Source organism: Pistacia vera, unplaced genomic scaffold (genome assembly GCF_008641045.1).
Source record: "Pistacia vera cultivar Batoury unplaced genomic scaffold, PisVer_v2 Contig81, whole genome shotgun sequence".
NCBI lineage: Eukaryota > Viridiplantae > Streptophyta > Magnoliopsida > Sapindales > Anacardiaceae > Pistacia > Pistacia vera.
In genome coordinates, this window is record NW_022196679.1 from 332,371 (window position 1) to 356,144 (window position 23,774).

Consider the following 23,774-nt stretch of genomic DNA (forward strand, 5'->3'; position numbering starts at 1 on the left):
TAACAATAACAGTTTTTGCAAATAGTTGAAAACAACCAATCATACTCCTCCAATGGCCAAATTACTGAGTGTAGTAATCACAACATACTAAATAGTTTCCAATGGAAGATAAAATGTATCTTAATAATTCAAATTCCTTCAAAAGATAATGATGACAAACTCATCTTGAATCCTGAATTCTGGCCAGAAGGAATATCATGAAATAGTCATTATGCTCAATTTCACTGTAAGGGATGAAGAAATAAAATGATCAAATACACAAATGGAAACAACAAATAGCCTGTTATCATATTTCACATAGCTCAACCGTCCATGGATAGGTTCAAGTGCGTGAACAATTTCAGCACCATGCACATAACCTAAGGCCTGCCAAATTTTCAATTATTCATGTCAACTGTGCACAAGGACACCATAAAAATATTTATGAAAATTGTGAGAAGCACAATTTTAGATGAAGGCTAAAGAACCTCTGCTCTTTTTATATATTTATGAAATTCAAATGATAAAGAAAATACAATAAGTTTGAGTGTGAATATGTAAATATGACTTCTAGAGAAGTTAAAATATATTTCATCATTAAGAATGGTAACCTTAACGTAATTGTATGATGAACTATTTCATCTTCTCTCTTAAATATTCCCCTTGTATACTTTAACTGCAAGTATTTTGATAGATCAAATGAGGTGCTAGTCTACAATAGGCAAGGAAAGGAGCGTAGTAGAGGATCACAAGCTGGGCTAGCAAAGTAGTACAGGACAAATGGCAACAGGAGAGATGGTAATCAAAACAAAACAGATGGCAATATGGGAGAGGGATAGTACGGTATTCTGTTATGGGAGTACTGAAGGAATTACAAAATGGGAAGAATGTCAGGATATAGGGCAAATTGGAAAACGTGAGGACAAGGGAAATTGGGAGGAGGCTGGCCCTCGAAGCTTAGGAGTGTTCCTAGTCTTTTTTTGAGTCTTTCATATTGTTTAGTCATGTAAGAGTTATCTGGGTTGTTTTGCAATTCCAAATGTGTAATAAACACATTATATATATATATATTTCCTTCTCTTGAAACTGTTCTGTTACATTGCTCTCTTGAAATTGTTTTCGGTTACATTGCTGGAATTGCTTGAGTGCGTGAGTTGGGAGGGGAGCTCTATCAACTAGTATCAGAGCAGGTTGCTCACTAGGGTATGGTTAAGACAAGAATGGAAAATAGAGTGGATAACATTGAGAGGGAAGTTATAGGGATGCAGAGAGACATCACCAGGTTGATAGAAACGATGGAGTCCATGAGGGAGATAATGGTGGACATGCAAAACTGGATGCCACGTAAGGACGAAGAAGAAGAAGAAGCTCGCTGAAGAGCAGAAGAAGAAACTCAGAGAATAGTGGTGCAAGGAGAAGACAATCAGTCCAACATGGGGAACCACTGTGACGAAGGCGATCGCAGGGAGAATGAACCTCCGCCACCACCTCATAATCAGGGGGCTATAACCACGACGAAGGGGGAACTCGACGAGAGTGGGGAGGAAGAAAATTAGAACTCTTAGATTTTTTTAGCGAGGATCCTTATGGTTAGATCTTTTGGATTGAGAGATACTTCGCCCTTAACCAAGTTGCTGACGAGAACAAGGTGCTATCTACGGTACCGTGCATGGAGGGAGAAGCTCTTCATTGGTGTCAATGGGCTAAATCCAGGACTTCGGGGATGTGATGGCCGGCGTTTAAGGTGTCCTTTCTTCAAAGGTTCAGCAGCGTACAAGAGATCAGCCCTCTAGAACTTCTTATGTCGACAAGGCAGACGGGAACAGTGCTGGATTACCGCCGACGATTTGAAGAAATTGCGGTGATGACTGTGGGAGAAAGAGAGAAGATGCTCTCTATAGTGTTTTTTGAATGGGTTAAGACCCTAGATCCAAGATGAAGTGAAGCTCCAACAGCCCGAAATCTTGGGCCAACCCAACTCATTAACCGAAATAGCAATCCTGGCCTAGAGAGTTAGAGAAAGAAACTTGGTTTTGGAAGAGGCTGAGGGAGGGTTGGGCCAAGAAGGTAGGATTGGGGGAAATATCAATGGCCCATAGTATCACTTAAACCCATTTAGAGCTGATGAACATATTAAAGCCCAAACACACACCACTGAAACCCATGTAAACCAGCCTAATGTCACCCAAACCCATTTAGCCTACAACCCCAGAAATCAACCAAATAGCCCAAATTTCAGGCATTCTTTCACCAAGAACAACTCCAGCTATGCGTCATCTCCAGTAGAAACCTTTAGCTCCTCAAACTTTCGATGAGACTTTCCTTTCAAGAGGTTAACCGAATCAGAAATTTAAAAGAAGAGAGAAAAAAGGTTGTGTTATATATGTGATGCAAAATTTTCACTTGGGCATAGGTGTGGGGAGAAGCAATTTCAGATTGTCTTGCTTGAGGGAGAAGATGAGGATTCAGAGCTGCAAGAGGGAGAGGAAAGTGAAGAGGCCACAGTTGAACAAAATCAGAACAACGTTGAAATGTCCATCAGCTCGGTGATAGGGATACAAGGACCAAAAATGATGAAGCTCAAGGGGAGTATCCACCGTAAGGAATTGATTGTGTTAATTAATAGTGGGTCTTCCCACAATTTCATTGGTTTGTAGACAATAGGAAGGTTGGGACTGCCAGTGGTTGCGACCCCATCATTCAGAGTTAGAGTGGGAGATGGTTATTGGGTGACATATTAGGGAGAATGTAAGGCAGTTCCTCTGGAATTACAGGGAATGGTAGTGGTCCAGAATTTTTTTCTGTTTGAGAAGAGGAGTGCTGATATAGTGCTCGGGATGGCTTGGTTGGAGACTTTAGGGGGGATAGTGATCGATTGGAAAAAAAAAGACTATGAAGTTCAAATCAAGGGAGAAGATAGTATAACTGTGTGGGGACCCTTCCCTAAGGAAAACGCTAGTGTCTCGAAAGGCCATGATTAAAACTGTTCAAAGTGAAGGTCAGGGTGTGTTGGTTGAGTTTGGGGAGACTGAGAAGGCGAAGAAGGAATTGATAAAATATTAATGGAAGTGCTGGATAAATTTAGGCAGGTGTTTGAGCCCTTGACCAGACTACCACCCATTAGAACTCAAGACCATTCAATCCAACTAGTTCTAGGAGCCCAACCCCCAAACCTGCAGCTGTATAAGTACCCATACAACCAAAAGAATGAGATAGAGTGCATTGTTAAGGAAATGATGGCTTCGGAGATCATAAAGCCTAGCGTGAGTCTGTTTTCAAGTACGGTATTACTAGTAAGGAAGAAAGACGGTGGATGGAGATTCTATGTAGACTACAGGGCAATGAATAAAATTATAGTGTTCGATAAGTTTTCGATCTCAGTAATTGATGAATTATTTGATGAGCTTGGAGGAGCATCGGTCTTTTCTAAATTAGATTTGAAGTTGGGTTATCACTAGGTACGAGTCCGCCCTGAAGACACCCATAAGATGGCATTCAAGACTCATGAAGTGCCTTATGAGTTTTTGGTTATGCCCTTTAGATTAACAAACGCACCCTCCACCTTTCAGTCATTAATGAACGAGGTTTTTAGGCCACACTTGAGAAAATTCATACTCTTCTTCTTTGATGACATTCTCATCCATGGTAAGGGGATGAACGAGCACTTGAGACACTTGGCAACCGCCCTTCAGATTCTATTAGATCATTGGTTGGTTGTGAACAGGGAAAAAGGTTTGTCCGAGCAGTGGCAGATAGAGTACTTGGGGCATGCGATTTCAGCTAAAGGTATAGTCGTCGATTCATCTAAGATAGAGAGCATCATCAAGTGGCTAGTGCTAAAGAATGTGAGAGCACTCTGTGGATTTCTCGGTTTAATGAGCTACTACCAATGCTTTGTCCAAGGCTATGGTAAATTACATTGCCCTTAACAGCTTTACTTAAGAAAGATGCCTTTGAGTGGAATGAATCAGCCTAGGTAGCCATCAAAGAATTAAAGAGAATTATGACTAGTGTACCGGTGTTGGCTATGCCAGATTTCCCCAAAGAATTTGTGATAGAAACAGATGATTCGAGTAATGGATTAGGGGTAGTTTTGATGCAAGAGGGAGGCCACTCGTGTACATGAGTAAAGGGTTATCGATGAAGTCTCAATTGAAATCAGTCTATGAATGGGAACTCATGGTAATTGTTCTAGCTACTCAAAAGTGGCGACATTACCTCTTGGGACGACATTTTGTCATCAAAACAAAACAACGGAGCCTACATTTTTTGACCGACCAAAAATTACTGAGTGAGAGTCAACAGAAATGGGTTATCAAGCTACTGGGATTGAACTTTGTCATACAATATCAATTAGGATTGGAAAATAAGGCAACCGATGCTCTTTCTCGTAGGGAAGAGGAGGTAGAACATAATGCATTAATTGCGGGTTGTTTTGTAGGTATAAAGGACTTAAAAGAGGTTATTCAGCCGAATGATAAACTTCGTCACGTTTTCAACAGCTCTTAATTAATCCAAATAGCCAACCTCCTTTCTAACTTGTGGGGCACCATTTACTCTATCATGGTAGGTTAGTAGTACCTAAAACAGGCCCTCATATACAAAAACTTCTGCATGAGTTTCATTCTTCACCCATTGGGGGGGGGGGGGGGGGGGGGGGGGGGGGGGGGGGGGGGGTGCATTCTAGGTTTTTTTGAACCTACAATCATTAGTAATGTGGTATATTGGAGGGGATGTGAAAGGATGTCAAAATTTTGTGGAGACTTGTGTTGTCTACCAATAAAACAATACAGGCTTTGAGTCTAGCGGGAACCCACTACCCATTCCGAATCAATTTGGGAGGATGTGTCAGTGGACTTCATTATGGGGCTTCCCAAGCCCGAGGGTTGGCACTATCCTGGTAGTCATCGGTCCTCTCGAAATATAGCCATTTCATTACCTTAAGGCTCCTTACACAACTAAGGAAGTCGCTAGGGTATTTATAAAGAGATAGTCTGCCTACATGGGTTCCCACGATCGTCGTTTTTTATCGACACCGAATCTTTATGAGTCATTTTTGGGTGAGTTGTTCTACAATTTGGAACAGAACTCCACATGAGTTCTGCCTATCACCCACAAACGGATGGGCAATGTAACACCCCACTTGAGGTACATACTTAAGATTTGCTGTATTATTTAAGGTTCACTATTTCAGCTTCAATTAGTTTGTATGTTGTTATGATTGTTGGTTAGCCTTTAATTAAATGGTATGTTGTATGGGTTAAGTGTTTACTTTGGTTTTGGTTTAATTTGGTGATTTTGAAATCCAATCTTCGCCGCGGCGAAAAGCCTAACAAAAGTTTCTTGAGTTTTCTAGAGAATTCTTTGGGAACAATGACCATTCTACCCCTATTAGTAGGAAAAGTGGGGAGTAAAATGAAGGAAATTTAGTAGAGATGTGTTTGGGTGTGTGTTTTGAAAGAATCAAAGGATATAGATGGAATTTTAAGAAAGAGCAAGGGCAAAATGGGAAAGGAAGTTATATATGAATAAAAAGAGTAGTGTAGAGAAAGCCCTTTATTCATTCATTCCACCTCCATCCTATTCTCTATTCTCTAATTTTCCCAAGATTTCTAAGGTTTAAGAGTTTGAGTATTTTGAGTAGAGATTTCATCTAAAGCTCCTAAGTAAGATTCTTGCTTAGATGTGAGTTTCTTATATTATATTGAAGTCTTATTTGTTGTTTGTTCTTGTTGTTTTTGAGTTGTAGAGAGAGACAAGCAACAAAGGAAGGAAAAGTGCTAGAGAAGCACTTTTTCACAAGGAAGTAAATCAACAAAGTTAATTAGAATACATTTGAGTAGGATTGTTATGTATTATGTTGCTGGAATATTGAGTGATGAGATTTATTATTTTATATTATATTGATAAAATGAGTTAGAGAAGTGTTGTGATGTTGATGATGAGTTGAGTTTGATGAAGTTTGAGGAGTTTTTGAACCTTGGAGATGCTTTTCTTGACAGGGATTATGGTATATGAGGGAGTTTTTCCCCATTTGGATGGCTAGAAATGAAGTATGTAGTAATTTTAGTAGGTGTTTTTATGCACATGAGTTGTTGAGAAATGCCAAGTGAAATCTGCCCTGTCACTGCCGTACTTTCTGAGATTTTTGGATCTTACGGTTCGAACTGGGCTGAACCAAACAGAAGTTTATAGCCCTGTTCTAAGCTTTAAAACGAGACCAAAACCGTAGAATCGATGAGTATAACGCAATTTATGCCCTTTTTAGTGTGACCTTGCAGAATGATGTTTGAGAAATCTTGTATTTGGCATTTATAAGAGGCATTAGTGAGCATACTATCCATACCATTTTTTTTATGCACTTAGAAGTAGCTTGAGATTTAGTATAGAATGTGAGTATAAGTTCTTTAAGAGTTAAGAGAATAGAGTAGGTTGTGCGATGGGGAACCCGTGAGTAATGGGTAGAGTATTCCCGCATGTACGCCGCATTGAGAGAGCGGCATGAGTATGAGAAAGAGAAGTGGCCGTGAGAGTGCATGCGGATGAGGGCTATACCCGAGTACCCGAGAGAGAGATTATACACTCACATGGCCAAGGGTTCCGAATCTATGCATAACCGAGTCCGATCGGCTAAGGATGAGTAGAAGTCACGGAGAGCGGGAGTGAGCCTGGCCGTGCCCCCGGTAAGATGGGGCCGTGCCCCCGGTAAGATGGGGCCGTGACTTACTAAAGAGAGTTCATAGAAAAGAGTTCTAAGAAAGAGAAATAGAGAGAGAAGTACCAAAGAGAATTTGAATGAGAAGTTGTAAGGAAAGAATTAGAGAGAGAGTTACGGGGTTAGACGAGTAGGGATTTACTTACTGAGCATTATTTTAGTGCTCACCCCATTGTTTTTCCTATGTTTTGCAGGATCTAGGTGAGGACACGGTCGGATGGACGTCAGCACACGAGGGGAAGCGGTTGCACTGTCCACCATGTTTTTGATAATTTTGTGTAAAATATGTATATGTTTGTAAAGAATATATATGTTTAATAAAAATAAAATTTTGGGCCCAATTTCTTTATATTATTTTATATGTATTTCATTATGAGTATTTGAGTAGAAAATGGCTATTACATTTTTGGTATCAGAGCCGAGATTTTGGGATTTGACAGTGTACCATTCTCTTCGTCACAACGTCCGATAGCCGACTGTGTAAGTTAATTCTTTCCTTACTTTAAGTGTTCTTTTGAATTGATCAAGTATGGTTGTTTTGTAGATGAGGCGTAGTAACAGGAGGAAGGGTAAGGGTGTGATGAATGAGGGAGAAACCTCTGACCCACCAGAACCAACTCCCCCTACCCTGGATGAGACGGGGATTTGAACTATTGTACAACAGGTTTTAGCGGAGAGTCAGGGGGGAGTTGATCAGGAGAGAACCGAGACTTCCAGTAGAGTACCGCCCCCAAGACAAGAGCGAGAAGGGCCGGTACCTCAGACAGTACAGACTCGGGGTGATCCAATTCAGGGGCTTGTAACCAGCATTTAGGGGTACGAGGGACCCGCTAGAGGCAGAGGAGTGGTTTAAGTCCGTAGAGCGGACGGCGGCACTTTTTCCCCTGAATGATAGAGAGAGGATCAGATATGCTAATTTCTTGTTTAAAGGAGATGCCCGAATATGGTGGGAATTAATGGAGGAGACTCATGATATAGCCTCGATGACCTGGGAGGAATTTAGAAGGTTGTTTGAGGCTGAGTATTGAACAAAAGATCGAGTACATGAGAAAGTCCAAGAGTTTATTAATTTGAAGCAGGGGACTAGCACCGTGAAAGAATATTCAGTAAGATTCAGCTCCCTTGCTCGTTTTGCACCCGGAATAGTATATACACCAGAGTTAAGGAGAGATAAGTTCGTGCAAGGGTTGAGATCGGACATTGCTCGAGATGTAATGACAGGAGCCGAGCCCCTTCATACCTATAGTGAAGCTCTAGCACGGGCTTTAAGGGTAGAGATCTATGTAAACAAATACATTGCAGAAGGGTTGGCTCTAATAGTACCTAGTGAGCCATCCACCACCTTACAGAGGGAAAGAGTAGATGCCACAAAGAACAGAGAAGTAAAGGCCAAGAAGAAGTTCCAACCAAGGAAGAATATGAGAGATTGGTAGAACAAGCGGCCCAGGACAGAAGGGTTTCCCCCTTGTGCAAAATGCGGGAGGAACCATTCAGGAGAGTGTTTGAGGGATCGAAACATGTGTTACAGGTGCCGACAACCAGGGCATATGTGGAGGGATTGTAAAGCTCCCCTCCCACCAATGGCTCAGACCTCTAGAGGTACAAATGCCCGAGTATTCACAGTGGCACAGGGTGAGGCCGAGGCCAGTCCATCAGCCGTAACTGGTCAGTTGTTGTTCCTTTATATGCTTTAATTGATTCTGGAGCCACTCATTCTTTTATATCTCATGGAATGATAGAGAGATTAAATTTGAAACCTATTAGAGTAAGTCAACCCATTAAGATAGAGTTGCCCGATGGGGTTAGTGTGTTGACTCAAGAGATGTTGTTAGGAGAGTCCGTGGTGATCCATTGTCGAGAGTTGGTAGTTGATTTAATAGTTTTCGATATGCCCGACTTTGATGTGATATTGGGCATGGATTTCCTAGGGAGGTATGGAGTAGAAATTGATTGTCGAAAGAAGAGAGCGAGATTTAATCTCGATTGTGGAGATAAGTTTAGTTTTGGAGAGGGCCATTAGTTGAGTATGTTGATCAGTAGTATAAAAGATAGAAAGATGTTGAGAAAGGGGTGTTCTGGATACATTGCTCATGTAGTACAGAGTGGTGATGTTCCACAGTTAGAAATTCAAAGGGTGTCGATAGTTCAAGAATTTCTAGATGTGTTTCCAGAAGACTTACCGGGCTTGCCGCTGGAAAGAGAGGTTGAGTTTAGTATTGAACTTGCACCAGGAACAGCACCTATATCTAAAGCCCCAATTTTGTTTGTAAAGAAGAAAGATGGATCACTACGGATGTGTATTGATTACAAAGAGCTGAATAAGGTGACAGTGAAGAATAAGTACCCACTACCTCGAATAGATGATTTGTTTGATCAGTTGAAGGGAGCAGCAGTATTCTCCAAGATTGATTTGAGGTCAGGGTACCATCAAGTAAGAGTGACTGAGTATGATTTAGCTAAGACTTCTTTTCATACAAGGTATGGGCACTATGAGTTTGTAGTGATGCCGTTTGGTTTGACTAATGCCCTAGTAGTTTTTATGGACTTGATGAACCGGGTATTCCATGACTGTCTAGATCAGTTCATTGTGGTGTTCATTGATGATATTCTGGTTTACTCTAAGTCGAGAGAAGAGCATGAGGAACATTTGAGAATAGTGCTGCAACGGTTGAGAGAAAAGCAGTTGTATGCTAAATTTTTGAAATGTGAGTTTTGGCTCGATCAAGTAATATTTATGGGCCATACGGTGTCGAAGGAAGGGATTTCAGTAGATCCAAGCAAGATAAAGGCAATCCTTGAATGGCAGAGGCCGAAGACAGTAAAAGAGGTCCGAAGTTTCTTAGGCCTGGCAGGTTACTACAGACGTTTTGTTGAAGGGTTCGCCCAGTTGGCTAAACCATTGACAGCTCTTACCAAATAGAAGACTCCTTTTGTATGGTCAGAAACATGTGAGGAGTGCTTCCAGGAGTTGAAGAAGAGATTAACAACAGCTCCAGTGTTAGTGTTGCCACATGAGGGTGTAGATTATGACATTTATACGGATGCCTCTTGGCAAGGACTTGGTGCTGTGTTAATGCAATTAGGTAGGGTGATTGCATATGTCTCTCGGCAATTGAAAGAGTATGAGACGAGATACCCTACGCATGACCTAGAGTTGGCAGTGGTGGTCTTTGCTTTAAAGATTTGGAGGCATTATCTTTATGGTGCCAAGAGTAATATCTACACCGATCATAAGAGTTTAAAGTACTTCTTCACTCAAAAGGAGTTGAATATGAGACAGAAAAGGTGGTTAGAGCTGGTTAAGGATTATGAGTGCGAGATCAAGTATCAACCGGGGAAAGCCAACGTAGTAGCCGATGCCTTGAGTAGAAAAGCTTATTTGTCTCGGCTCACTAGGCAGAAAGAGTTGATAGAAGAGTTGTGTAAAGAGCAGATTGAAGTGATTCCGAGAAGGATTACCAGGTTAGAGGTCCAATCTACCTTACTGGAAGAAGTCAGAGATAAGCAAGTGGCTGATGAGTGGTGTCAGAGAATAGTTCAACAAGTGCATGAGGGCAAGGTAATGGAGTTCCACTTACGGGATGGTGTTCTCTATTTCAGGACTCGGTTGTGTATCCCTCAAAATGATGAGTTGAAAAAGAGAATATTTACAGAGGCTCATGACACACCATACACTGCTCATCCTGGAGTAACCAAGATGTATCAAGATGTAAAGAAAGGCTACTGGTGGCCAGGTATGAAGAAAGACGTTGCAGAATTTGTAGCTAAGTGTCTGGTTTGTCAGCAGGTAAAAGCAGAACACCAAAGGCCATCAGGGTTGTTTCAGCCACTTAGTATTCCATAATGGAAATGGGAGAGCATTTCAATGGATTTTATCACAGGTCTCCCTAGAGTACAGAGAGGATATAATGCCATATGGGTGATTGTGGATAGATTAACTAAGTCTGCCCATTTCCTTCCAGTAAAGAAGAGTACTACCTCCGATCAGTTGGCTTAAATTTATATTAAGGAGATAGTCAGATTACATGGTGTGCCCAAGATTATAGTGTCAGACAGAGACTCGAGATTTGTCTTAGCTTTCTGGACTAGTTTGCAGAGAAATTTGGGTACCCGTTTGGCATTCAGTACTGCCTATCATCATCAGACGAATGGCCAAACAGAGAGAACAAATCAGGTGCTTGAGGATATGTTGAGAGCCTGCTGTATGGATTATAGAATGTCATGGCATGAAATGTTACCTTTGGTGGAGTTTGCCTACAACAACAGCTACTAGTCTACAATTAAAATGGCGCCTTACGAGGCTTTGTATGGTAGACGATGTAGGTCTCCACTACATTGGGATGAGATCGGCAAAAAGAGTAAGTTGAGTACAGCTCTTGGGCCAAAGATGACCCAGAAAATGATAGAGGATGTAAGATTAATCCAAAACAGAATGAAGCAAGCCCAAGACAGACAGAAGAGTTATACCGATTTAAAGAGAAAAGAAGTGGAGTTCCAAGTGGGTGATAAGGTATTTTTGAAAGTTTCCCCCTACAAACGAGTAATACGCTTCGGGAAGAAAGGGAAGTTAGCACCGAGATATATTGGTCCATTTGAGGTATTGCAACGAATTGGAAAAGTTGCCTATAGATTGGCATTACCACCTCGTATGGACAAGGTACATGATGTCTTCCATGTTTCAATGCTGCGAAAGTATGTAAGTGATCCCTCCCATATCTTAAGTATAGAAGATGTTGACCTTGTAGAGAATCTCGTGTATGAGGAGCGCCCTGTACAGATTTTAGATCGAAAGATTAAAGAGCTCTGGAACAAGAGTATTCCGCTAGTGAAGGTTCTTTGGAGGAATCACAAAGTTGAGGAGGCCACATGGGAGACAGAACAAGACATGCAGAATAGGTACCCGGAGTTATTCGTGTGAATGTCGAGGACGAAATTCTTTTAACGGAGGGAGAATTGTAACACCCCACTTGAGGTATGTATTTAAGATTTGCTGTATAATTTAAAGGTTCACTGTTTCAGCTTCAATTGAGTTTGTATGTTGTTATGATTAGTTGGTTAGCCTTTAATTAAAATGGTATGTTGTATGGGTTAAGTGTTTACCTTGGTTTTGGTTGAAATTAGGTGAATTTTGGAAATCCAATCTTCGCCGTGGCGAAGAGCCTAACAAAAAGTTTCTTGAGTTTTCTAGAGAATTCTTCAAGGGGGTAAAAATGACCATTCTACCCTTAATTAGTAGGAAAAGTGGGGAGTAAAATGTAAGGAAATTTAGTAGAGAATGTGTTGGAGATAAGGGTGTATTTGCAAAGAATCAAAGGATATAGATGGAATTTTAGCGAAAGAGCAAGGGCAAAATGGGAAAGGAAGGTTATAATATGAAGTAAAAAGAGTTAAGTGTAGAGAAACCCTTTATTCCATTCATTTCCACCTCCATACCTATTCTCTAAATTCTCTTAATTTTCCCAAGATTTCTAAGGGGTTTAAGAGAACTTTTGAGTAATTTTGAGTAGAGATTTCATCTAAAGCATCCTAAGGTAAGGATTCTTGCCTTAGATGTGAGTTTGCTTATAGTTATATTGAAGTCTTATTTGGTTGTTATGGTTCTTGTTGTTATTTTGAGTTGTAGAGAGAAGACAAGACAACAAAGGAAAGGAAAAGTGCTAGAGAAGTCACTTTTTCACAAGGCAAGTAAATCTAAACTAAATTAAGATTTAAGAATTCATTTGAGTAGGGATTGTGTATGTATTATGCTTGCTGGAAGATTGAGATGTTATGAGCATTTATCTATATTGATATTGAATAAAATTGAGTTATGAGAAGTGTTGTGACTGCTTGATGATGAGTTGAGTTTGATTGAAGTTTGAGGGAGTTTTGAGAAAACCCTATGGAAGTGCTTTTCTTGACAGGGATTATGGTTATATGAGGGAGTTTTCTCCCATTTTGGATGGCTAGAGAATGAAGTATAGTAGTAATTTTAGTAGAGTGTTTATATGCACATGAGTTGCTTGATGAAATGCCCAAGTGAAATCTGCCCTGTCACTGCTGTGACTTTCTGAGTGATTTTTGGGCATCTTATAAATTGAACTGGGCTGAGACCAAGACATAGAAGTTATAGCCCTGTCTCTAAGATTTAAAACGAGACCAAAACCGTAGCAATCCGATGAGTATAACGTAAGTTATGCCCTTTTTAGTGTGACCTGTGTAGAATGATTGTTTTGATGAAATCTTGTATTTGGCAGTTTATAAGAGCATTAGTGAGCATGAGCTATCCATACGCAATTTTTTTATGCACTTAAGAAGTAGCTTGGGACATAGTAGAGAATTTGAGTATAAGCTACTTTAAAAAGAGAGAATGAGCACTAGAAATAAAGAGAAAAGAGCATAGAGTAGGTTGTGCGATGGGGAACCCGTGAGTAATGGGTAGAGTATTCCCGCATGTACGCCGCATTGAGAGAGCGGCATGAGTATGAGAAAGAGAAGTGGCCGTGAGAGTGCATACGGATGAGGGCTATACCCGAGTACCCGAGAGAGAGATTATACACTCACATGGCCAAGGGTTCCGAATCCATGCATAACCGAGTCCGATCGGCTGAGGATGAGTAGAAGTCACGGAGAGTGGGAGTGAGCCTGGCCGTGCCCCCGGTAAGATGGGGCCGTGACTTACTAAAGAGAGTTCATGGAAAAGAGTTCTAAGAAAGAGAAATAGAGAGAGAAGTACCAAAGAGAATTTGAATGAGAAGTTGTAAGGAAAGAATTAGAGAGAGAGTTACGGGGTTAGACGAGTAGAGGATTTACTTACTGAGCATTATTTTAGTGCTCACCCCATTGTTTTTCCTATGTTTTGCAGGATCTAGGTGAGGACACGGTCAGATGGACGTCAGCGCACGAGGGGAAGCGGTTGCACTGTCCACCATGTTTTTGATAATTTTGTATAAAGTATGTATATGTTTGTAAAGAATATATATGTTTAATAAAAATAAAATTTTGGGCCCAATTTCTTTATATTATTTTATATGTATTTCATTATGAGTATTTGAGTAGAAAGTGGCTATTACAGGCAAACAGAAGTAGTAAATCATTGTTTGCAAACTTATCTCCGGTGTTTTGTCAATGGGTAGCCACAACTGTGGCCAAAATGGATACCTTGGGTAGAATTCTGGTTCAACACCACATTCAATGGGTCGGTAGGTATGTGTCCTTTCAAAGCTCTGTATGGTTGTGATCCACCAACGATACCCAAATTTGCAGAACATTCCTCCAGAGTTGATGAAGTCAACCAAAAACTCCAGGACTACAACTACATCCTCCAAGAATTAAAGAACAACCTAGTTCAAGCCCAAAACCGTATGAAAATGTATGTTGATAAAAAAATAAGAGCAGTTGACTTTAAAGTGGGAGACTCAACATATTTGAAACTTCAGCCATACAGGCTACGCTCCCTAGCAAGGCACCACAATGAAAAGCTTAACCCATGATTTTATGGTCCGTTTGTAATTAAAAACAAAATCAGGGCAATAAGTTACAAATTGGATCTACCTCACTCAGCTCGCATACATGATGTTTTCCAATTAAAGAAAGCCATTTTTCCAATCCCCAATAGCCAACCACTTTCGGACAACCTCGACAAAAACATAGTTTTGAATGGGGAACCAGAAATAGTTCTCCAGAAAAAAAGACTGCTGAATGGACAATGGGAAGTCCTCATTCAATGGAAGGGACTACCGGCATTTGAACGCACTTGGGAGGACTTCGACACCATCAATAACCAATTCCCTTCTTTCCACCTTGAGGACAAGGTGGCTCTTCTTGGGGAGGGTGATGATAGATCAAATGAGGTGCTAGTATACAATAGGCAAGGAAAAGGGAGTAATAGATGAGCACAAGCTAGGCTGGCAAAGCAGTACAGGACAAATGGCAATTAGCACAAGACAGATGGCAATATGGGAGAGACAGAGTACGGTATTCTGTTACGGGATATTGAAGGAATTACAAAAATGGAAAGAATGTCAGGATATAGGGCAGATTGGAAAACGTGAGGACAACAAAAGTTGGGAAGAGGCTAGCCCTCAAAGCTCAGCAATGTTTATAGTTTTTTTTTTTTAGTCTGTATTGAATTTGTTTGAGTCTTTCATATTGTTTAGCCATGTAGGAGTTATCTAGGTCGTTTTGCAATTCCAAAAGTGTAGTAAACACACACACACACACACACACACACACACACACACACACACACATATATATATATTTCCTTCCCTTGAAACTGTTTTGTTACATTGCTCTCTTGAAATTGTTTTATGTTATATTGCTGGAATTGCTTGAGCGCGTGAGTTAGGAAGGGAGCTCTAAATATTTACATTACTATGTAGCACATATTGGGCAAACATGATAGGTGAAAAGATTAATACTACTTACAACCTACAATCTACAAGAAAACTGGAATGCATAGGGCATAGCAGAACCAACTAATATAGAATACTACACTACGACAAAGCAGAAGATAGTATATGTAATCTAAGTAATTATGTACTTTATGTTAATAAGAGTTAAGGAATGTTAACAAATATGGTAGTGAGATGGCGTCAAAACATCTGGTTTATATTTGTATACAAGAGGGAACTCAGGGCTATCATTTCAGGACATTTATTACAATACATAAAGCATCATGTTTCACAAATTCTATGTTTTCAGCCTCTGTTTTAGCCTTAAGAACAAAGAAGAAAAATCAAAGAAAAACTTTGATTCTTTGCAAAAGCAAAAACCTGGCATGAGAGAGAGCAAAAAGGGCTATGGCTTTTTCTCTTTTTCAATGAAAAGAATGAATGAAAAATCTCTCCACTTTTTCAATTAAACTTATTCTTTTATAGTCATGTTTAATTGCCCTATTCCCATATGGAATAAGCTTGGGCTCCAACCCAAACACCCCTTGTTCCAAAACACTTCCATTTAGATATTTATTTTAGTTCACCATTATCTCAATTAAAATCAATTAATATATATTTAATATATATTAACATTTAACAATAATGATAACTTATTTAAATATATGCGAACACATATTTAAACGTAATCTTACTTATTTAATTTTTCTAATAAATTAAATAAAGCCTATGACCTCAGCAAATTTAATTGCATTGTAAAATTACAAAAATACCATTTTGCCTAAAAAGACGAAAATGCCATTCTTACATTTTGCCTAAAAAGACGAAAACGCCATTCTTACTTCCTGGCTCTTAAATTATCTTCTATGTGTGTGACCCATATGCTCATCATACCGACAATGTATAGTATCGCGATTAACACCAATTAATCGTCTCACTAAACACAGACCAAGATTGGCCCCTAGCAAGGCATCATGGCCACCCGATAGATTCGGATTCAGCAAAGTAGCTACCTGTCAACGATATGGTTACCGTACAATTTGATCCTTTCATCATTCGTTATCTCGACGAGACGAAGGCATAGAAATAGTGTCAACCTTCGGTTACTCTCGATATTATTTATTCAGTTTCTGGACCAATGACCCGTATTATAAACTGGATAGAGCAACAACTCAATCCCACTGTGGCCACAGTTTTAGTGTCATTGCCATATACTGAATTGCGCCGTGAGATAACTTTCTCCCATACCCGGGAGTGATGAATCCTCTGTCTATCCACCATAGTCTTGATACACTCCTTGATGCAGCCAATCACCACCATATTGATAACTCTGAAAAGAACTGTGTTAGGCTAATGTCAAACTACACAAATCGGTGCACAAGGCACTCCGGTGATCTCAAGTCTAAGAATCACATGCACCACCATTCATTAGAGGATTTGTTCCATAGACACTAGAGTTACCATCCATATGGAATCCTCTAGTGGGTCAGTCCAATGAACTTGCTACGGTGAACTCGCCTACAGCAAGCACACATGTGTTGCAGCAGGTTGTCACCAAACAACCTTGACAAGTGAGATCAGTCATTGTCTTTCGACAAGGTCGTTCAACACTATGATAGCCTTACTGTATTATCTGTGCCCTTACTTCAGAATAATACTGGGGCTACGAACGTTTCTAGAATGGCCACCATATGTGCTCATAGGGTTCTCACTATCAAGATTTGAAACACTTGATACCCTCATCACGGTTCTGCCATTCTAAGGACATATGTCAATATATATTGTAATAATAATGATTTACGCAATATAGAATAAAATGCTTTTTTATTGATTAATGAACATTATTACAAAGAGTCAATTCTACAATAATTGATTGGCTCTAAGGCATCTGCTCTAACAATAATATATGTCCTTAAGATGGTAGAACCATGACGAGGGTATCAAGTGTTTCAAATCTTGATAGTGAGAACCCTATGATCAAACGTCCGTAGCCCTAGTATTATTCTGACTAAGGACACAGATAATATGGTAAGACTATCATATTATTGAACGACCTTGTCGAAAGGCAGTGACTGATCTCATTTGTCAAGGTTGTTTGCCGACAACCTGGTGCAACGCATAGGTGCTTGCTAGAGGTTAGTTCACTGGACAGACCCACCAGAGGATTCCATATGGATGTTAACCCCGGTGTCTATGGAATAAATCCTCTAACTAATGGTGGTGCATGTGATCTTTAGACTTGAGATCACCGGAGCGCCTTGTGCACCAATTGGTGTAGTTTGACACTAGCACAATGTAGTTCTATTCAGAGCTATCAATACGATGGTGATTTGCTACATTGAGAAGTGTATCGAGACTATGGTGGATCGACAAAAGATTCATCACTCCTAGGTACGGGAGAAGTTATCTCACTGGGTAATTCAGTAAATGACAATGACACTAAATCTATGGCCACAGTGGGATTGAGTTGATGCTCAATCCAATTTAATATTCTTGTCATTGGTCTAGTAATTGAATACAAAAATGTCGAGGATATCTGAGGTTGACACTATATCTGTACCTCAGTCTCGATGAGATAATAGTTGATGGAAGGATTTGATTGCATGGTAACCATACCATTGACAAGTTGCGGTTTCACTGAATTTGAATCTATCGGATGACCATGATGCCTTGCTGGGGGCCAATCTTGCTCTGTGTGTAGTGAGACGATTAATTGGTATTAATCGCTATACTATACACTGCCGATATGATGAGAAGCCTACGAGTCACACACTTAAAAGATAATTTAAGAATCAATTTGTGAGAATGGTATTTTCATCTTTTAGGACGAAATGGTATTTTGGTAATCTCACAGTGCAATTAAATTTGCTGAGGTTGTTGCCTGTATTTAATTTTAATATTAAAATTAAATTAGTGAGATTATATTTAAATATATCTATGTATATATTTAAATGAATTATTATTATTAATTGAATGTTAATATATTATTATATATTAATTGATTTTAATTATTAGAATAATTAATTAATTAAAATACCGTAAAGGGTGTGTTTTGTTGCAAGGGTGAACTAGGGTTGGAGCCCATGGATATTCCTAAGTGGAATTGGGTTTTAATTGTTGCACCATATAAGTGCAACTTAAAATTAAAATATTAGAGAATTATTCATTCAATTAAAACCCTAGCCACCCTATTTCTCTCTCTCTCAAGAAGAAAACTTTTCTTGTTCTTCTTTCTTGATTCTTGAAGCCCTTGATTGTTCTAGCAAAATAATCAAGAGTTCTACGGATTATCTTCGTGTGGACTTCCGTGAGTGCAATCCTACTTTGGATCGATTGGCAAAAAATCACGTGAATAGTAGATGGTGAACAGTAGCCGTGAATAGTAGGTGGTGAACAGTATTCCTGTCCGAAATCAGAGATATTCGAAAGAGCCTCTAAACGTATGTAAGTATGTCCAAAATCATGTATGTATATCTGTTATAAGGAATATTTTTTCCAAATTTAAAAGGAAATATGTTCTTTTAGATACCGTTAGGATTTGAATTCTTTTAAGTTAAAAAGATTGAGTAATGCTACATATAACTGAACCCATATGGCAATTGAGTTGGCATATTATTAATTCACATAGATTATAACATTTCAACTGCCATATTACTTTGCCAACTCAATTGTCATATACAAATTTGGGATTATAACTTTACAAGTACAACATTTTTTACAAATATAACTTCTATTTAAACATTAGAACTCAGGTTATGTACTACCTAATATAATAACAAAAATTAAGGATAAGTCATCTGCCAATTGAGGTTAATGACATCTCATTAATAAATGAGAGTAAATTTATTTAATTTCTTGAATTAAGGGAACAAAATTAATAATTCCCTGGGTCAAATTGAGGGGCGGGGATCTGTATTAAATTAAAGTTCTACTTTAGATTTGAGTAGGCGAGGACTAAACTTTAAACATTATATATGTTAGTCCGTAGTGAGTTAACTTATACAAAAAATACATAGAATTAGAACTTACAGTAAAAATAGAAGACCTCTAGCTGTATAATTCTTAATAAGCAAAAATATGTAAGTACTTATGAATCTATGATAATTATAAAGCCAAATAAGAATTATAAAAATCCCATTAAAAAATAATAATAATAAGTTAGAGAAATGTAAGTCATAGATGAAGAAGCATAATGATGTTAATGACAAAGAATTAAGTCGACCATTTTGTGACAACTCCAACCAATTTAACTTCAGCTTCAATAATGAGAGTGTCATCAACCAAGAAACCATGTTTTGGATTCTTCAGTTTTTCTAAGGCCATGAGATTATAACATATCTTTTTTGAGGGTTTATGTATGGATTGACCTGGAGGAAAGATGAAAAGAAAGTAGTTAAGAACAAAATTTATATCAATAATGCAAGCACTTATATCAAGAAGGAAAAACAAGAAAGCTAAGGCTTATTGTATAGAGTCTTGACATCCACATTTTTCAAAAATGAGAACATCAATTATTAATAATTTACTACCATCTCTAAGCAATAAAAAAACTGTGAAGTGCTAATGAATGGAATTCTCAATTTATAAAATGCAGAGATTTACATTTAAAATTTGCATAAATATCACAAATCAGAGAAAATCAATCGTAGAATACAAAAGATTTTATTTCAAAAAATTGACAGTAAATTCTAACTCTCACCTGTCTGTTTAATGTGTTTTCCATACAATTGGTCTTTGATACCCACAGTAAACGTAGCCAACAATTTCGTATCTTGGGGAACACTTGATCCTGACATACCTAGAATTAGTGAAATACTGTTGCCCTTGCCTCCTCCATATCCATTTGGGTACAGACCAACATTCCTGCAATTCAATAATAATTTCAACAGGTATGTGAAGTAGATTAACACTACTCAAGCTCCAAATGAAAGGAAATATATATACCATTTATAGAATCCAAATGATTCTGACTCATAATATTCCTCAAGTAAAGTTGAAAATTTCTCAATTTTCCATGTATGGTAGAGAGTATCATAGTTCTTCATCAAGGATAAGTGATCCCCTTTGAATGTTTTTTCGACAACAAAAATCTCAGCACCAAAAACACAAGAATCATCAATTAGGTATCCATTAAGAGGATCTGAAAATGTATTCAAGTCAATGAAGTTTTTGATACCCCATTTGGTCTTCATCTCGTGGAATTGCTTTACACTCCCATCTGCATCAATTAAAATTATCTATTAATAAACGTATAAAAAATGAATATATGGTATTTTCTCACAATTAATTTCTATTAAAAAAGTTGTAACTATATTACCTTGAAGACTAAAATATTTCTCTTTTAGCTGATTAAATAAGAAAAAATTGAAAATCACGTTGACTTTCCATCCAATTTGAAGAGAACTCGTGTTTAGCAATTCCAATTGTACCGAGATATAATTTGTTTTAGCTTTGATCCAGTCCCCACGTAGATAGATAATCAATTGCCTGTGATAGGAGTTAAATTTTCGTTTAGTGAAGAATATTATTCAAATTTATCATCATCTTACTTGTGCTTAAGTATAATTTATAAAGGACAAAGTTGAGTAAAGTGCACACCATCTGTAGCCCCCTGCAACAAAAGTGTCCGAGATAAAGTCATCTGCTAAAGCTTTAGATAGGAAAGAGAAGGAATCCATTTTGAATAAGTAGTGACTTGGTGAAGCATGCCTTCCTGAAAGAAAATAAAATAAGAGATATAAGCTTACTCAATGGCTCAAAATTATTTTAATAACAAAACCATTTGGTTTAATTAGTTGTAAAAAAGGGTTAAAATTTTATATTGAAACAACAAATTTCATACATGAAAATTTTTACCTCCATGCATAATCATAACTCTCGATGGAGACTAATATTCGAAAATTGAATTTCAGATATACCTATTAAGCCTTTGGAATCTCGGTTGCCCATGTTGAAGCAGCCTTTGGAACCATTGTTGCCCATGCTGAAGTAAGAAGATTTGAGGTTTAAATAACAGAGACGAAAAGAACCGAAATCTGAAGACTTGTATGTGTCACAAGTCGAAATATAAGTCACTTTGTATCTAAACTTTAGGAGAACTTAATATATATATATACACACAACTAATCAATTATAAACCGAATGCCAGTTGTATGATTTTGTCTTGTGTATATCTTTTATAGGGGATTTTTTTTTCGAATTTAATTAGAGGATATTCTTTTCCAATGTATGTATAATCAATTATAAACCGAAAGCCAGTTGGATGATCTTGTCTTGTGTATATCTTTTATAGGGGATTTTGTTTTTCGAATTTAATTAGAGGATATTCTTTTCCAATGTATGTATAATCAATTATAAACCGAAAGCCAGTTGGATGATCTTGTCTTGTGTATATCTTTTATAGGGGATTTTGTTTTTCGAATTTAATTAGAGGATATTCTTTTCCAAGAATACTAGTTGGGTAGGATTCAAATTCTTTGTGAAGCTTGAACTTATATAAAGGATTTAAAAACAAACATAACTTCCATTTAAACATAAGAACTCCGGTTATATAAGGCCTCCAATTGAGGTCTAGTTAATGACATCTACCTAATGAGTAACTTTATTCAATTTTTTGAATTAAGATAAAAAATAAATTGAAAATTCCCTTAAAATAAGGTCCATTTTAATAATTTTCATGAGACATGTTTGTGGAAAAGGTAGCAGTTAAAGGTTTTATTTTTTTTATTTTTTTTATTATTTTGTGGATTTGAGGATGGGAAGGTTAAGAATTTAAATAAAAGAATACTGAGTAAAAGAACGATGATTATCTTAATTTTAGAAGGATATATTTATGCCTTTGGATATATTCTTAATTTTCAAGAAAAATCTGGAAGGATTTCATCTCTTTCTGAGTTTTAACTTCCCATTTTAAATAGAATAACTCCAGTAAGATTTATTCCAGGATTTGAACTCTCTGTGAGTTATCCAAAAGAGTATAGAATTATAACTTCCAGTTAAAATAAAGACCTCTAGCTATATAATTCTTAATAAGCAAAAAAATGTATGTAATTAAGAATTATATAGCTTATATGAATTCCTACAAACATAACAAGGTAGAGAAATGTACGCCAGAAGTGCAACTATCATCAATAAGGTGTCCATTAATGGAATCTGAAAATGTATTCAAGTCAATGGAGTTTTTGACACCTCATTCGGTCTTCATCTCATGGAATTTCTATACACTACCTTCTGCATCAATGAAAATTGAGGATTGCTAACATTGCTCTCTCAAGGCTTTAATAATAAATAGTTATAACTATATGACCTTGAAGACTAAAATATTTCTCTTTTAGTTTATTGAATAAGAAAAAATTGAAAATCACATCGACTTCTAATCCAACTAGAAGAGAATTTGTCTCTATTAGTTCCAAATTCACGGAGATATAACATATCATATTTTTTCTCCACTCCCCATTTATAAAGATATATAATCTCCTGTGATAACCTATCATATTGTTGGTGATTGTATATATCTCTTTTGTAGCAAAGATTTTTCTCCAAATTTTAAAGGGATAAATGTTGTAGATTTTATTTTTTATTTTTTTTCCATCCGCTAAGATTAGATTTCTTTGTGAATTTTGAACTTGAATAAAGCATATATACAAATATAACTTCCATTTAATTGTAAAAACTCCGATTATATGCTACTTAATAACAAAAATTATTCCCAATATCAACTCAAGTGTAAGACAACTAAGGTTATTGCGTTTGTCTTCCATCAAGGCGTCGTTAATAAGATCTCCTTTATTAGTAATTTTATTTAATTTATTGAATTATGGCAACAAAATTAATAATTTCCGTACTCCATTTAATTGTATTTATTGAAGATAACTTTTTTATTCTCTAATTAACAAATTGATTTGTTTGACCACCCTTCTACACACGCACCATAGGAGTACCTTAGTAAGTGATAATGATTACACCAAACTTGTCTTACCCATTAAACAAGCTCAATCAATTTCTACAAGCACCAACAGTAATGCATTGGCGAGCCTATAAAACATGTATTGGGGTATGTTAAAGGCACAATTCACTATGGCTTAACATTTTAAACCATGAGATAGATTTGTTCTTGAGGGTATTCTAATTAGTTATTCATAGGTATTTTGATTCAGATTGGCTAAGTAAAATCTCTAATAGATGTTTCATGATTAGATCTTGTTATCTTTTTGATAGGTAATTAAATCTAATACGCAACAAAAAGAAATTCTTCTACTCTCTAAATCTGATAAAATCTCAAGAAATATAACCAGATAAAAGGAATCTCCTTTTGGTAGGACTATGAAGGTATAAAATAAGATAAAAACCTAATTACATAAGTTGTTCCAAAGAGATATAGAAGATGCTTATAACACAGAATTAAGACTACCATTTGTAACTACTCCAAGCAATGCAATTTCAACTTCAATAATGATAGTGTCATCAATCAAGAAACCTTGTTTCGGTCCTTCAGTTCCTCTAATGACACGAATTTTGCTGAGATTGTAGTAGCTAAAGCAACATTAACATCTTGACCTAAATTTGGACTAATGTCACTTGATATAAATCTGAGACCAGAATCTGAGTTATTGTTGAAGGTAGAAAACCGCTACAGACTAGGTGAAATTTGCAGTTGATAAAGTCCATCTCACAAACCTTCTTGAAGCAAGACTTCCTTGGTGGTT

General features: G+C 37.5%; 1 protein-coding gene across 1 annotated transcript; it reads right to left on the reverse strand.

Annotated features, from left to right (window-relative positions):
* Window positions 1-19,281: 19,281 nt before the first annotated feature.
* Window positions 19,282-20,261, reverse strand: LOC116117437 (ubiquitin carboxyl-terminal hydrolase 12-like). Its single transcript, XM_031403458.1, has 3 exons — window positions 20,014-20,261; window positions 19,769-19,932; window positions 19,282-19,436 (listed from the first exon to the last, which is right to left on the reverse strand). The coding sequence occupies exons 1-3, from the start codon at window positions 20,259-20,261 to the stop codon at window positions 19,282-19,284; spliced, it is 567 nt and encodes a 188-aa protein (XP_031259318.1).
* Window positions 20,262-23,774: the final 3,513 nt, after the last annotated feature.